This window comes from Peromyscus californicus, unplaced genomic scaffold, assembly GCF_007827085.1.
Source record: "Peromyscus californicus insignis strain IS unplaced genomic scaffold, ASM782708v3 Scaffold_5__1_contigs__length_169319896, whole genome shotgun sequence".
NCBI lineage: Eukaryota > Metazoa > Chordata > Mammalia > Rodentia > Cricetidae > Peromyscus > Peromyscus californicus.
This window is the reverse complement of record NW_026294573.1, coordinates 65,038,749-65,056,419: the sequence shown is the minus strand read 5'-3', so window position 1 is coordinate 65,056,419 and position 17,671 is coordinate 65,038,749. Positions and strand designations below refer to the sequence as shown.

The following is a 17,671-nucleotide window of genomic DNA, read 5'->3' as shown; positions in this document are numbered from 1 at the left end:
TTCAGTCTGTGGGGAAGGCTTTGCCCTGGAGGAGATGGGAATGGGGAGGGGTTGGGGGGAAGGTGAGGGGGACGGGAGGGGGGAGAACAAGGGAATCCGTGGCTGATATGTAGAACTGAATTGTATTGCAAAATAAATTAAAAAAAAAATCCCAAAGACAATATAATAATATGCAAAAAAAAAAACAAGAAAATAATTTTTTTTTAATTTTACGCATACACAAAGCCTGGAAAAGAGCATTCCAGTCAGATTCAACAACTGAGACTATCCTAAGAGAACACATTTTGTTCACTTGAAAAACTACCAGGAAAGTGAGTTAGAGAGAAAAGGAGTCAGAAAGGAAAATCAGATGAACAAGGATCTTGTGAGTCCTTGTAAGGGTGTTGGGTGAATGCACAGGAAGACAATTAGTCTTATAATTAGACAAGCTCTAGAAAAAAGAGTACCATGGATAGGGAGGATTCTTCTGGAAAATTTTTGTCTTCAGTAAAAGGAGTTAATATTTTCATGTAAATTTCTATTGTCTAGTTATGTATTGGGATGTGCGAGAACTGTACCTTATCCCAACTGGGCCAACCAGCTAACAACACCATGCCCTAGGAATGTGGTCCCTTTCAGAAGGATCTCAGAATCTTCTTTTTTGTTTTTAATATGGATGTGATTTTAGTTAGTCTTCAGGATTATTGGAGGAATTAACTAAGAAGACATATAATTACCTAAGTGTAGGGAATATTCGGCAAATACTAGTTCATTCTACCTCAGTCTTTCTTTTTGTCTTTGCCCTTTTGACCTTTAGTTTTTATGATCTTACTTCCTTTCTGCTCTTACCTGTTTCTGGAAAATAGTCACCCTTGACAGAAGTTATGCCTATAGTCCATCTGATTTCTCCATAGCACCATAACAGCCATCATAATGCTTAGATTCACTTGATTTGGTTTAATTATATATAATCAACAGCTTCAAGTGTTACTCCTCCCACGTGCATTTTCACAACAAATAAAGGACTATATAAACAGTTTAAATACAAAGATGTCCTGTATTACTTTTTTTCCTATGTGGACCCTATGTGTTTTGGAAGTTTCCATCAAACATTACATGTGCTAAATAATAATTTGTTTTCCAATTTTATGACTTGAAGACCAGAGTTTGCAATTAAGAAATACATACAGCAAAGATCAGCCTTCTTCTTATTTGTATAATTGGGGTGACTGGTGTTTTGGTTGCCTTATATTGTTTTATTGCAGATAAACGTATTTCTGTTAGAGTTTTGAAAATAGTAAACCTAGCTCACAGGCCACTCTGGGTGCCACTGTGAATTAAGAGAAAACCTGTTTTCTCATTCTGGAAACTTTAATTAGAAATACCCCCCTCAAAACTAAAACCATAAAGGAAGAACATTTGGCCCCCATGATAAACTGTAAGACATGGAGCAGTTGTTATTGTTGCTGCTGTTGGGGGAGGTGGGGAGTAAGGAGGTGTGGGACACAGGTTTAGATTGGGGTGACACCTCATTCATTTCTCTCATGTGCTTTCAGGTCACAAATTGCACATGAAACCATCCATTCATCCATTCATACGTGTATGTTGCTCTGGTTATGGTGATCCAGATGACAATATTCAACCTGGCCATTACCATTGCCATATAAATATTTTACAGGACACTTCTCTGTGGTTCATGGCATTCTACAAGACAGAATTTTGAAGTCGTTACTTTTCAGCCATTTGATCTTGAGGAAGTTAGCTTCTAAGCCTCAGTGTTATAAGCTGTACTTGAAATCATTCAAATATAAAAAGAAGTAATACTTGTGGAAAGATAATATTTGTGGAGAATTGTCTGAGAGAGAGGCAGCCAATTCATTTTGCTGGCTCTGGAATGGTAAATCGGTTCGGTCTTCTCATATGACAACCATAGTCTATTGGATTTGGCTCCTAGAGAATAATGGCTTAAAACTTCTAGGACCACGTAAAAGCTCAGTGGCAAAGAATGCTGCAATTGCTCAGCAATGTGTGCTATGGGTCTGGGCAGGAAAAGTAGATGCTCATGCACCATAGTTTTTCCTAGCTCCAAGTGCCCCAGTGTCCACCCTGGGATTAGGGCAGACAGTTCCAGTGCTTTGTAACTAGATGATTTGTTTAGGCATCTTAAAAGGCCTTGTATCCAATATTCTCTAATCGTTACACTTCATTAGAGTTTCTTGGGAAAATATGCATCTGGGATCTGGGTCCTTTGAGGGTCTCCTGAATCTGTTTTATAGCCATTCATTACACAGACACTAGTTATATCTACTGAAAGGAACACGTCACCTATACATTTTAAAAAGCTCCAATAGGTTTCTTCGTTTTTACTATTGTTCTTCTTTTTTCTATTCTGAAGAGGTAAAATACAGACACAGGGTTTACCCCTACTTACCATGCAGCAAATCTGCATAAGTTTATAGTATGCACCTTACACAGCTTCCCTCATGTCTGGATTTATTCTTCCTAACCTTGGTTCTTCTTTTGGTTTAATTTACCCATTTAAAAGTTTTTTTAATATATTACATCAGAAATATGTACTAAACATCTTATTGTAAAGATCTTAATCTTGAAGAATATGGTTGGATGTTTTATACCCCCCCTACTTCTAAGCGTAATTAGGAAATGAGGTGTAATATATGTAAGAGCATACTATGCCCCATATAATTTTGTCTGGATTAAATAATTCAGAGGCACTCTGATCAGATTTGCAGTTTAGTTTTCCATATTTGTCTTTCCCAGTGCTGAAAATAGAGGGATTTAACAATATCTTACCTCATAGGTTGGATCAAGAAAAGCTTGACATCATTGGCTCAGTATTTGATGCTTGCAGTTGAGGTCTTTATGGGAAACTATTTGAAACAGGGCCAGCATGAACCCATCTAAGAATATTTATCTAGGGTATAGCATCTGCTTATGAATTACATTTATTTATGTTATAAAAATGACTGGTCTGTTTAATTTGTTTTCTTCCGTGACTTCTAGTCAAGATGTTTTTATACAATACAGCATCTAGAGAATTCCAGTCTTATGTTCCACCTTGCTATCAGCTCTAGAAAGTGAAGAAAGAAAGCCCTTTCAGCATGCACTGAAAGCCGGCTGCCTAAAAATCTGTAAAATGTTTTGAAAGTCGGTGAGCCAACTGGATTGCTGACTATGGCAGGTTGTTGAGGGAACCCCTTCCCTACTGGCTTTAGCAAGTCCTGAGAAATGAAGGAGCATTGGTAGTGTTGTGCCCATATTTTCTACTCATAAATAAAGGGGCTGCATATCTGCATGCATGAATGTATATGTAAGAAAACATACAAAACATCATTCATTTAAAGTGTAAAAGCCAAACATGGTGGTCTCTTAATTGCTTGTGAACATTCAAAAGATTATTATTGATACTAGTTGGTCTCAGGGCATCATTGGTGCTATTTTGCTTGTCTATGCATTGCTTTTAGAATGTCTTATACTTCATAGCACTCAAGATAAACATTTGGTGAACTTAGCCACACTGAGCAATTATTTTGGATGGGGATGAGGTTAGACCTCTGCTCCATCTGATATTTAGTACCAGAATATAAAGAAGCTACATAAGGCCAAAATATTCAGCTAGATTTTTCATTCCTTTCCAGAAGATTTCTTGAAGCTGCCAAAATAATGAGTGGTCATTATCTCACTTTAGTGTCTTGTCCAGAATGGGGTGGGTCTGGGAACTCAGTGGCCTGAACATATCCCTCTGTGACATTTTACTAATAATGAGTGTAGGTGCACTTTGGAAATAGTCTCTAATAAACTCTAGCCCTTTACAGTAATTCCTGTTCATGTGTCAGGACAGAGGTTTAAAGGTGGCCCCCATCATTTGTGGTATGCCCTTTTTTTTTCTGTGCACACAGATACATATACATAGTCACAAACATACATACATGCACACACTTTGTGTGTGTGTGTGTGTGTGTGTGTGTGTGTGTGTGTGTGAGAGAGAGAGAGAGAGAGAGAGAGACAGAGACAGAGAGAGCGAGAGAGAGAGCGAGAGAGAGAGAGAGAGAGAGAGAGAGAGAGAGAGAGAGAGAGAGAGAAGAGAGACAGAGAGAAAGAGAAACAGAGAGAGAAGAGAGACAGAGAGAGAAATAGCAATGATTGTCATCAATGATTTCCATTCTGGCAAAGAGAGGAAAATTAAGTTTGCCTATCTGTAACCTGAATTGAAATTGCAAATCAGCCAGCCATTGTAATTGGAATGTAGTGTTTCATTGCTTCCTCAGCACTCACTATGCATCTCAAATGTCAGATAGCATGCTAAGCAGCAGAAACTCAAAGACACACAATACTATTTCCATTTATCAGAATGAAAGTATTAGGTTCTCTTCCAGAGCCTATGACTGAGCCAGTCAAGGGATTTGGCCCAGTTAACAAAGCCAGCAATGAATTCCACCTTGTAGAGTGGGCTTTAAATTCAATCAGAAAGTGGTTGGTTACTCCCATCACATCTCTCCCACTATTGTACCAGTGAGCACATCTTGATAGACTGGTCACTATTGTAGCTTGCAATGTTCACACCTGGGAAAGACTGCTTGAGATTTTTCTCCCCCAGTAGTATATATAGGATCTTCTAGCACTATGAAAGTTAGGCAGTGGGCATGAAACTTCCTGGTCAATACCAACTTAATTTGTCCATGTTTTATGACTCAGGCATGTGATGTCTTCAGCAACAGGAACTTAACATTATGTTCCACAGGATAGCCAAGAACAATGGCAATGGGCTCTAGTGATTAAAGCAGGCCCTGTGGTGTAGCTAGAGTTTTCCTGCCTGGCCCACAGTCAGGACAAATCTCTATCACCCGCCAGTCCCACAGCCACTCAGACCCAACCAAGTAAACACAGAGACTTATATTGCTTACAAACTGTATGGCCGTGGCAGGCTTCTTGCTAACTGTTCTTAAATTAATCCATTTCTATAAATCTATGCCTTGCCATGTGGCTCATGGCTTACCAGCATCTTCACATGCTGCTTGTCATGGCGGTGGCTGGCAGTGTCTCCTCCCGCCTTCCTGTTCTCTCAATTCTCCTCTCTGTTAGTCCCACCTATACTTCCTGCCTGATCACTGGTCAATCAGTGTTTTATTTATTGACCAATCAGAGCAACAGATTTGACATACAGACCATCCCACAGCACTGTGGGGACCCCACTGACCAATAACTCACAAATAGGTAACCCATACCTGACACTGGACTTTTTGTTTATATGGTGTCTGGGAAGTTTATGCTCCAGGAAAAAAAAAAAAAAAAAAAAAAAAAACAGATCTCAAACTAGCCACAGTGTGATATTCAGGCAAATATATTCATCGTTCAAGCTCCATACCAGTTCTGTAACCATTTGAGTTGCGTGTCTATAACAGAAATTTCACAAAATAATAATGGTTTAAACTAATAGGGATATGTTCTCTCAGAAAAAAAGAAGCTGCTGGGTGGTGGTGGCGGTGGTGGTGGCGGCGGCGGCGGCGCACGCATTTAATCCCAGCACTTGGGAGGCAGAGCCAGGTGGATCTCTGTGAGTTTGAGGCCAGCCTGGTCTACAGAGCAAGATCCAGGACAGGCACCTAAAACTACATGGAGAAACCCTGTCTGAAAAAAAAAAAACAGAAAGAAAGAAAGAAAGGAAGAGAAGAAAGAAAGAAAGAAAGAGAAGGAAAAAGAATCTAAGATATAACCAGTCCCTAGATTATATAGTACAGAAGCTAAGCTCTGTCCTCTGTGCTGTTCCATCCCTAGCACGGATCTTTCATTCTCAGGGTTGTCTCATTTTCCAAGATGGTTACAGGAGCTAACAAGAGTCAAGGCAGGCATAGGGTAGTAAGGGACCTTCAAGCTAAGTTAGATTCTTTAGTCTTTCCAGGACACATTATATTTCCATTTGTATTTCAATAATTACAGTTTAGATGTATGGCCAAGGAGAAATGCCTTCTTTTAACTCAAAATATTACCATCCCAATAAAATTAGAGCTGTATTGCTGGGAAAACATGTAACCATCTATAACAGGTGCAACCCATAGTCTCTATTATCTATAAAGAAAAGGCTGAGAAAGCATGGAACAATGTGGTGATATTTTACTTGTACTGAAATGTGATTTTAATTGTATGTTAATAAATAAAGTTGTCTGGGGGTCAGAGCTATTAGAGTCATAACAAGTGCATGGCGGCGGTGGCGCACGCCTTTAAGGACCTGGAGGGCGGTACATTCAGGCAGTGACGAGGCAGTCACATGTTTGGGTTTACAACCAATGAGAAGACAGAACAGGAAGACTTTAAAAACAGACACACAGGAAGTAGGTCCTTTTCGGAGAGCTCTCTTGGCTGGAGAGGATCCCTGAATCAGGAAGGGTGAGACTCGTAGCTCTGACCTCTTGGCTTTCTTCTCTGAATTGGCTCTGTGTTTCTTATTTTATAAGACTGTTGGTTACATCTACAGAACTAGACTCTAGAAAAGTCTTTCTTTGCGCCAAGGATACTTAATTTAGAATTTGATGGTTCAGTAGGAGTCCTCCAAGTAAAGGATTGATCAGAAGGGTTCAATACAGAAGGTATAAAATGTTCAAAGGCACAGAAAGTTCTGGCATTATGCTTATTGGTTTAGCCCCTTTCTACATTCCAAGTTACTTTCTTTTCTATTAGTAACAGATCTGAAAGTAATAGTTTAAATTTTAATTAATCTAATTGTCATTCATAATCAACAGATTAACACATGTCAGGATTGATCATCCTGATATGATTGCAAACAATTTTCTACTTGGACCAAAATAGGAACATTTTATCTGATGATAAATTGTTTCACATTTTCAAAATAATTGAGTTAGAATATTTTGGCATCTTAATAAGGGAATTGATACAGAGGAAAAGTAAAAAAAAAAAAATCATGTCAGGGAGATATTTGTGTTTAAAGCATTGAAATTAAGCAATGCCCTCTTAGAACAGACTTGCTTCGTATCATAGGGTCTACAAACCTACCCTGAGAGTACTGAGTTGGGCTCTGGCCACGTTACTCATAAAGTATGTCACCTCCTATTTAGCCATTCCTCATATGATTGTCACTTTGGATCTAAGAAAGCTAAATTGTTCTTTTCTTAACATGGTTTTGGAGCCATAAGAAGTCTTTAGAATTATGGAAGGACTTTTGATAATCACCTCCTCTTGTTCCATTAGAGACATCAGAGTCCTTTACAATTTTCCCAGAGAAACTTAAATCTTTTGAGAAACCTGAAAGTTCTATAAATTAAGAAGTAGTAGATCCAGTTAGGTTTGAGACGCCTAAGAACACAAATTTTCATGCCACTACCTACCTTGTCCTTCTACATAGCTGAGGATCTTGTCAACTTAAACCTGTCTTTCTTCAGTCCTAAGCCACAGAGCAGAGAGAGAGAGAGACCATGATCCTTGAGTGCCATGCATTCTCAAGAGCATCTGTTTCACTAAAGAATCCAGTTTTGTGACCCTTTCCTCCTGCCTCTGGGTTTTTCTTATTTCTAAGTAGCCGGTGTCTAATGTCTCATTTCTAAAGGACATGGTGTACATATAACAGCCACGTTCACCCCTGCAGTTTTTGCTCCAGCTCTCCACCCCTTTCTAAGCTGAGAAGATTCTTCCTCAATCAGATCTTCTCTGTTTCTCTCACCAAAGTCACTGTGTTTTATGATCTCAGGATACTTTATATTTGTAGTTTTTTCATGATTATTCTCTTTCTTTTATGGCTCCTGATGATTTGGATATTATCTTCCTCCCAGCTAGACTGGAAGTCTCCTGCAGATGGTCCCATACATGCTTAACTGTAGCATTGAACTCTGCTCCTCATATAGCACCTGACCCTTAGCAGAGCCTCAAAAAAATGTTATTTAAATGGTTAAGTGATTTTTTTTAAGTAGGTACTTCTGCAATTTCCATTTCACACTGTCCTCAAAATACAAATGTGAGTAAACACATGATCCATTCATGTGGAGGCCCATCTACAGAGAAGAATTTTGAAAATAACTCTACTACAGTTCCACAGAAACCTAACAAAGAAGTCCTAATGACTAATGATAAGCATTTTGAAATGTCACTCCATTTTCATGTCACTTTATTTCATCAAACATAATAATTGAAATCATTTGGTAGCATGACAAGGCTTTGGCATTAGTTCAATACGGAATTCCAGGATACACAACCTGGTATGGTATGGTATAGTTTTTGTTTGTTTGTTTACTCTTTGGGGGTCCACCACCCAGCTCCCAAATAAACACAGGAAGATTTATTCTTACTTTTGAATGCCTGGCCTTAACTTGGCTTATTTTTATCCAGTTTCCAATTTCTCTTTCACTACATTTTTGCCTCTGGGCTTTTTACCTTTTTTTATTCTATATATCTTTCTTTCCTTCTTACTCCATGGTGGGCCATGTAGCTGAGTGGCTGACCCCTGGCATCCTTCTTTCCTCTTTTTCTCACTCTTCTTTCCTCTTCTCTCTCTAGATTTCTCCTCCTATTTATTCTCTCTGCCCACCAGCCCCACCTATTTCTCTCTCCTGCCTAGCTATTGCTATTCATCTCTTTATTAGACCAATCTAGTGTTTTAGGCAGGCAAAGTAACAAAGGCTTACAGAGGTAAACAAATGCAACACAAGAATAAAGAATAAAAGAATGCAACACATCTGTGCATCATTAAACAAATATTCCACAACATAAATGAATGTAACACATCTTAAACTAATATTCCACAACAGTATGGATCCGGCTTGTTTCTCTAACTTAAACATAGGAGAGAAAATATTAAAGATACAATGAAACTTGCCTGCCTGCCTGATAAAGGTATGGTTTCATTAAAGCCTGATGTGGACCAACTATGAATATTTTGCTGAATGTGTTTAGAACATGGCCATTCATTAGCCAAGTGCCCTAGGCAAAACACCCAACTTCAATTATAAAATAGGGCAATCTTGCATGATCATTTTGAAAGTTAATGAGATGTTTGTTTTTGCTTTATACAGGAAAGAGCCAGACAGAACCATCCCTCCCCTACATACACACACACACACACACACACACACACACACACACACACACACACACACCTGTGTTAGTGTTACTGGAAATGTTACTGAAAAAACTTAATATCACAGCATTAAAGGAATGTTAACCCACAGTTGAAGTGCTCTTCTGATTTCTTAAAATACAGTAATGAACCTAATGTGCAAAACCCTTACATGGTTTGTGTTCTAAGTAGCATTCAGCACTTGGAGATTGTTGATGGAATTTTCCCAGTTGCAGTTATTTCACATCTGTATATTTTGTAATTTGAGAGAGATATCATTATTTGACACTGAGAGTTACTTTTGCACTAAGGTTTTAGAACATCAGTAGTTTAGGATCTATATTTACTTCTCCCGATCCTTCCCAGTCCCCATTCTCTGTCTTCTATAATCTCTCACTTATATACTTGAACTATAAAGACATTTGTATTCATACTACATATTTCCCCCTTAGCCTGGTTCATAGTCTACTAACTCAGTTCCTTTAAAATGAAGTACATCTTATGTCTCTCAGAGATGAGAGGTAGCCATCAGCCTTACCGTAGATCCCTGCATTGGGAGGTGCCTTGTTGAATTATACATTTCTCTTTCTCATTAGATTGTTGGCTGTGATCATCAGCTGGGAAGTACCGTCAAGGAGGATAACTGTGGGGTCTGCAACGGAGATGGGTCCACCTGCCGGCTGGTCCGAGGGCAGTATAAATCCCAGCTCTCTGCAACTAAATGTAAGACACTACAGAGATGGGCAATTTTGTACTTATTGACTTGTTATTCAACCCTCACCTAGCTGTGGCTCCCCTCTGCAACTGGTGAATAAAACATCTACCAAAGTCGAGAAGAACCTGAAAATTTGGAGGGGATATGTCCTTGCTTTGTGGATTCATGTGGAACAAGTCAGATGGTCAGTTGTTACCTGAAGGAGGAACCCTTTCTTTCTGAGGCACAATGGGAAAGAACATTAGAGACAGCCGAGCTTTTCTGCTCAATGGGAATACCGACTGCATCCTAGCTCCTGTCTGATATGTAGTCTGAGATGCCTGGTAAAAGTGTTACAGAAAAAGTGGGAAAATAAGAACAAATTCACCCCTACTACTGTGAAGTCACATGGCCCTTATTTACAAGATGGCCTGAGGTCAGTGTTGGCAATAAGTTCTTTCAGAATTAATATTAGGCCAAATTTTGGTGAAGCCATTTAAGTTTGGTGAAGCCATTTAATGATCTTTGTGTTCTGATCTCCTTATATCAGCAAACAATGTGTGCTTACTATACATGTATGTTATACCCAGACTGTGGTGACCTCCAAAAGACCAGCACAGAGACTGAATCCCATATGTAAAAGCAAAGAGCCTTTATTGCAAGCTTAGAGCTTGGACTCTCTGTCTGATGCAGTGGTGAGAGCCAAGAACCCCAAGCCCAGACAGGGTAGTGTTTTTATCATAGCAGAGATTGGGGTGAGGGGATTTCTAGGGTTCAGGACCCTGATTGGCTGACATTTGTCTAGGGGTATCTGTAAAAGGAAAATAGATGTATGCTAGCCTCAGGAACATCTGATGATCTTATCTAATCTTATCTAAGGTTGGAATGTTTGGGATGTCAGGTACTTCCCCTTAGATGCTGGTCCATCCCTGAGTGGATTGCTGGGTGGTGTTAGCTTATGGCTTTTCCTGGATCCAGTGTTGCCTGTCAGTAAGCCTGTCATAGCAGCTGGGTCTGGGCCCCTAAGCCTGTTTTGCACCCCGGTCCCAGCCCCGCCAACATTGGGCGCCAAGTGTGTCAATATATCCATAGGAGTCTACTCAAGGGGTAAAAGGAATTTATTATAAATTTGGGAAATACATTCATGAAATACAGAATAGGAGAATTATCACAGGGTCCTGGAAAGCTGAGGCACAGTTCAATGCTGCTCTGCCACTAAGATGGTCCACATCATCCAGCCCACAAGCAAGAGAAAAGAGCAGCATAGGTTAGTCTCCGATCTTAAGGGTAGCTCCAAGCCATGCCCCAGGGGCAGGTACTTCAAGGCCATAGGTAGGTGGGACAGTACCTGCTACATCTCTAGGGGCAGTGCTTTAAGGTCATAGTCAGAACAGCTATCCACTACACATATATGTGCTCTGAACTCCACACCATCACCTCATGTCTTTATAGGAACCTCATTAACAAGTTAGTCTTAATTTTCATGTTATAAAGGACATGACTGAGACCTTCCCAGATGGAATGACTTTCTCAGGTCACATAAAGAGCTAATATTTGAGCCCAGAGTCTGATTCCAGTACCTAAACACCCATTCCTCTACTGTCCCATCATGCTACTAACTCATATTTATAAAACAGATAGGTGGATCAACTCAGAAGACCAAGAGTACCTGCCCAATTGAGTCTTGTGAGAATAGAAGGCATAAATATCTAAACCATGGAGCCGCGTGTCCATGTGAATTTTATAATAGTTTCCTCTGTGAGGATCACTACGCAGAAAGAATCGTGGCCTTTAGACTCAAGGGCATGGGTTTCTAGAGCCATTTTGACAATGGCCTAATGTTTCATTATCTACAACCCTTCAGCATATCATTTTCCAATATCTATTTTCATATGTCTCCACAGCCTGGGAAATGAGAATAAATTTTTTAGTGTGGTTTTGTTCTCTTTACTTGTTGACTAGTTAGAGGAAAACAGTTGACATGTGACAGGTTTATGGTTTTGAATGGACCTGCAGGTCAAGAGGAAAGGCAGATGGAGTTATTTTGGAAAGCACTGTAGAACTACCCCTTGAAGCCAGGAAAGGCACCTTGCCAAAAGGGAGGAGCCTCTTGGGAAGAGAGGCAGGAAGAATGACCAGGGATGTTTAAGCACATGAAGAATTGTAGATGCCCACTTTGGAAGCTCACTCACTCACTTTCACTACCCTGGAGGCAGGAAAGAAATGTGATTCTCTAAAAAACTAAACTTCTAAGAACTCTGGCAGCTAAAATGAAGGATGGGGTGATTCAGAGGTTGATATAGCACACCCAGGCAAGAGTTTTCTTTGCTCATATGTGTTGGTCATATATGTTGGTAGCTGTTTTTTATATCACTAAGAATTAAGGAAGTCAGACAATGGAAACCAGAAATGGGCAGAGGCAACATTCTTTTGTAACCTCTGAAATTTGGGTGGAATAGTTTTATGAAAAAAAAATCATTTAAAGGGCCAATCTTAACAGAATTTTCTAGGGAGTAGTGAAGAATTAAAATCTTTCTAATTATTTGTTACATAATTGAATTGGTGCCCGTTATCCAGGAATGCAGGAATTGCCATTAAGCACCAAAGAGTTGGTAGGCATGCATGCAGCAACTGCTCTCTGGTGACTCCTGAAAGCCTGTTTTAGTAGAGGTCTTCCTATATCATCATGCTTCCATGTTCCTGCTCCCATAGTGGAAGCAGAACACTGTTCCTGCAGGTATTCTTCTTACCCTCCTATTGGGGGGCCACTCACTGACTCCCAGGCTCTGAGTCACTGCAGTATAGGAAGAGAAGCTCTGAAAGAATGAACTGAGGCAAGTTGAGAGTCATATGTCATCCCCAGTTCTGCAAACATGCACCTCAGTGAAAGGGACTCCATTCAAGACCGACAGTGGGTAAATTATATAATACACAACCTGACGATTATACCTAATGACAAAATGCAATTGATTCGTTTACCTTAGCCCTGATGATGCCTCATGACAAAATGATTTATATCAATAAAGCCCAGCATGTGCATGCCCCTCACCACAATCTGTAGCAGATGCTGAACAAGCTGCCTCACTTAGATTTTCTCCACCCCAGAAGAATCTCCTGCCCTGTATTTACAGACTTCAAGGCAGCCCACAGGCAAGGGTGATTAGCTGCTCAACAGGCAGTCTGCTGGCCAGGTGAGCATGCCCCACCCCTGAGGCTCTGGAGGAGTGCTGCCAGGTCTCTCCCCAAGTCTTGCCAAAAGGAGCCATAAGCCAGCCACATGCTCACTTCCAACTCCTAGCACTCGGATTTCCCACACTGAACTCATTTTCTTTCTAAATTTATATCCAAGTTTTTTTTTTTCTTATGTTATCAAAACTCATGGGAACAAAGGGAAAACAAAAGAGTGGAGAAAGTGGAGACCATTGCAGAAAGTGCCAGGATAAAAAAGGAAAATAGGAGTAACTTATCAAATGGTTGCTAGTGAATGAAAAGGAAGCCACCATTTTATCAGAAGACGTTCTAATTGCCCACTCCTTTTTCTTAGGAAAAGACTTCAGTGATAACAGTCAATCCTTCTTTTGTACTCAATTATTGACCTCCTCAGACCAATCAAAAAATAATAATAATTAGCCAACTTTAGCTTACTTTTGATTCTTAAAATGCAAAGGCTCGTTTTTCTCACAAGCCTTATTGACATGTGTGGTAGTATATGTCTTCTTAGACCCTTAGACCCAGATCCAGCCTGTTTGTCATGAATTTGCATCCAGCCTACAGAACTTTCTAATGGAGCTGCAGGTTTTGAAACCACCAGGACATCCTCAAGCTCTCTCACCACACTCCTTGAGTGGCAAGGGTCAAATAAGCTAATTTATATCAAGATGGAATGAAGCTCCTAATTCTCAGAAATGTGCCTCTCAGACTGTGACTCATGCTGACTTACAATGGCTGCGGGTTAGCATATTCCTGGACCTTCCATCTGCCTCAAAATTTTTGAGGTGAAGTATGCTTATAATAAAACACAGGGCCTCCTGAGTATAAAATATAGAAGAATTTTCTAAAGAAAAGTGGTAACAAAACATTCACGTAGTATATGACTACTTCAGGTTGTACTCATAATCCCTTCAAAGATGTCTATTACTCATTCAACAGCAGGCATTTAGGAGACACAGGCTATGCACTGATGACCTATTCCCAGCAGTGGAAGAACAGCAAATAACGAAACAGGCAAAAACCTATTTCTCCATGAGACTTACATACTAGTATGAGGAACCCTTAGACAAACAGATAAACAAATAAAATGCGTGTGTGCCATTGGGTACTAGGAGAGATGGGAAACATTAATCAGGGAAGGGGAAGAACATAGGACGTGGATGAGCTGCCAGCCAAAGGCTGGAGAAGTTGCAATTTTTAATAGGTTAGTAAGAAAAGGACTTACTGATAAGAAACTTGATACTTGATAGAGGTGAAAGGAGGTCATGATATTGACAAAAGTCAGTTATTTGGCATCACAACAGAAAAGAGAATTCTAAGCAGAAAGAAGGACAAATATGATGGTCCCCAAGTATGTACTCTGGTGACAAATTCCATAAGGGACAACGAAGAGTTTCAAAAAGGCTACAGTAGGCCGGGCGGTGGTGGCGCACGCCTTTAATCCCAGCACTCGGGAGGCAGAGCCAGGCGGATCTCTGTGAGTTCGAGGCCAGCCTGGGCTACCAAGTGAGTTCCAGGAAAAGGCGCAAAGCTACACAGAGAAACCCTGTCTCGAAAAAAAACCAAAAAAAAAAAAAAAAAAAGGCTACAGAAATGTTGAAGGCAGGAAGGCAGTGGGGTGAAGAATGCCATGGGCAGTGTGGAGAGTTTTAAAGTAGTTTGAATCTTAGTCTGAATGAGATAAGGAGCCGTAGGGGATTTGGAACAGAATGGCTTGACAGGAGCAGAGCATAGAGATGGGATGACTATGGAAGTCAGAGATGAAGTCTGGAGGCTATTGCAGGAAGCTAGGCCAGAGGTAATGATGGCTTGGAGCAGTAGCTGTGGATAGGACAAGAAAGGTCCAGTTCTAGGTCTACTGTATTTCTAAGGATCTAGGACACCATTGACTGAGACGTGTTCCATTATTCCATGTGCCACAAAAAGAAGAAAGAAGCTGTCCTTTAAAATAAGATTAGGACACAACTTTCTGATCACTGTGGGTTTTCATTTCATCCTTCATTTTAGAAAGATTTGTTTTACATTTAAACATGTTTAATCATATACTTTTGTATACATGAAAAAATAAAATGCAACTGAAGTCAATTGATAAGTAAAACTAAAACAAAACTTTTTTCTCAGAACTGAGCTCTTTTTTTACATTTCTTTGGGAATTTTTAAAAAATTTTGAGAGCTTCATATTATGAGTATTGTATTTACATTATTTCTACTCCACCAACTCTCCCCTCCAACTCCTTCTATTCCAAATTTATGACCTCTTCTTCTTTGATTATTACTGTTTTACCCAGACACACACACAATCTTCTGAGTCCACTTATTCCACTTACTGCTCATATGTGTGTGCATTTAGGGCTGACCACTTAAGACTGGATAACTCTGCTAGCCAGTTTCTATGTCAACTTGACATACACAGCTAGAGTAATTTGGGAAAATGGGAGAACCTCAGTTCAATTTAATTCCTTGATTCTGCACTATCAGGATGCCTTGTTGGCCTTGGTTGTAGTACTTCTACAGTAGGTCCCCAAATCAGGAATGTCATCTTTTTTATTCTTTTTAATTCTTCTTCATTTGAGAGTCATTTTGGCTGTTCTAGTCTGGCTCTTAGCCTTTCCATATAAGTTTTATAGTCTTCTTGTCCATATCTACAAACATTCTCCCGAGGACTTTGACTAGAAGTGTGTTAATTTTTCAGATTGATTTAGTAGAGAGGGGAGTACTTGGCAACTTCAGTATATTAAGTCATTTGACCTGTTAGGACCTCATGTCTCTTCATTAATTAAGCCTTCTTAAATTTCTTCATCAGTCCTTACTAGTTCTCAGCATACAAGTCCTATGGCTTTTAGGTTTATAGCTTTTTTATTTTTCATCAATTACAAATGGTACCATATTTTTTACTTACCTCTCTAATTACATATTTCAGTTTATGCAAACATAATCAGTTATTTATTATGTTTGCCATGTGTTTTGCTGTCTAGCTAAATTCACTTGCTAACTCTATGAATTTTAGTAACTGCTGGGATTTTCTACATAATCATCTTGTTTACTGATAAGGATTATTTTTCTTTAGCATTTTAAATTTGTGGGCCAAATTTTTTTGGCCCTTCTTTGGTCAGGGCATCTGATACAGTGATTAGGGAGTGAGTGGGCATCCTTCTCATTCTCATTCTTAAGGAGGAAGTATTTGATTTCTCACTACTGAGTGTCACAATAGCTGAAGGTTTTGTTTGTCTTTTTGACAAGGACTCTTCTTTAAATTAACAAAATTCACACACACACCATACATATACTCTTCTGAGAGTTGTTATCATGAGTGGATATCAAATTTAATCAAAGTTCTTGGTGTCTCACTTGATATGATCATATAGCTTCTCTTCTAGCCTTTTCATGTGACAATTGCATTAATTGGTTTTCTAATAAAGATCCCACCCTGCATTCCTAGGACAGAAGCTCCATGTTCTTATTAGCAAACTGGGATAAACTGGTCCAAAGATAAACTCTTCTTAGTCATAGCTACTGTTTCCATAGATTGATAATTGATTTGCCAAAATTTATTGGAAATTTTTATATCTTTTTTATGAAGTACACTAGTCTGTATTTGGGGGTAGGGTACTGTCTATGATTGGTTTGGATATCTTTCTAATGCTAGCCTCATATAACACGTTTGGAAATGTTCCCTTATATGTTATTTTCTGGAAAAATATATGGAATTGATATTTATTGTTAATATTTATTATTTCTTCTTTAAATGCATGGTAGCATACACCAGTGAAATCTTATGGGGCTAAAGTTTTTTTCAGTACTTAACTTTCTGAACATATGGAATACAGTTATAGTGACTATTTTAATGTCCATTCTGTGTTTTGATTGATGGATTTTTCACTTCAGTTGGGCTATATTTTTGGGTTCCTTACATGTCTGGTAATTTTTGACTGGATGCCAGTCATTGCAGATTTTACTTTGTTGGGTATGAGATATTTTTGTATTCCTATAAATATGCTTAAGCTTTGTTCTGGGAGCAGTTAAGTTACTTGAACTCAATGTGATCTTTTTGAGTCTTACAATTTGGTAGGTGGGAGCAAAGCCATGCTTGGCCTAGAGTTAATTGTACCATTCTACAAGGCAAGACCCTTCTAAATACTCAATGTTCCATGAATTATGATGTCTTCAAGTCTGTCTACTGGGATAAGACATTCTTCTCAGCCCTGTGTGATTGCAAAATATTCATAATTCTTTGTATTATTGTTTCTCCAAGCTAAGACAGTGTCTTCACTTTGATGCTTAGATACATATGCTTCATGACCACCTTGGGTCTTCAAAGTATCTCTCCTCTCTCTCTCTCTCTCTCTCTCTCTCTCTCTCTCTCTCTCTCTCTCTCTCTCTCTCTCTCTCTCTCTCTCTCTCTGAGTAGCTCTCTCCTTTCTGGTACATTTTTCAAGAAATTCTAGCTGCTTCCATTCCTTGGACTCTTATATTTGTCTTCTCAACTCAGAGACTCTGTCAACTTCTTCCAGAGTTCCCACTCTCAAAGCCACAGCCAGGAAATCCACTCAAGGAAGTAAGACCATGAAATACTAGGTTATACCTGCTTTGCTTCCCAGCTCTTGGGAATTGCTGCCCTTCTCTACCTGAGATCCAGTGTCTTAAACAGCATGGTTTCATACAATGTTGTCCGACTTTTTGGTTATTTTAGACATGATGTTCAAACTGGT

General features: G+C 39.4%; 1 protein-coding gene across 4 annotated transcripts in view; it reads left to right on the top strand.

The window, feature by feature from the left end:
* Positions 1-17,671, top strand: part of Adamtsl1 (ADAMTS like 1) — a 949,615-nt gene that overhangs the window by 699,590 nt on the left and 232,354 nt on the right. For all 4 annotated transcript variants that reach the window (XM_052717522.1, XM_052717521.1, XM_052717520.1 and 1 more), the window contains one exon: positions 9,655-9,781. In XM_052717522.1, coding sequence (XP_052573482.1) covers positions 9,655-9,781 — 127 coding nt within the window. The remainder of the gene's footprint in view (positions 1-9,654; positions 9,782-17,671) is intronic.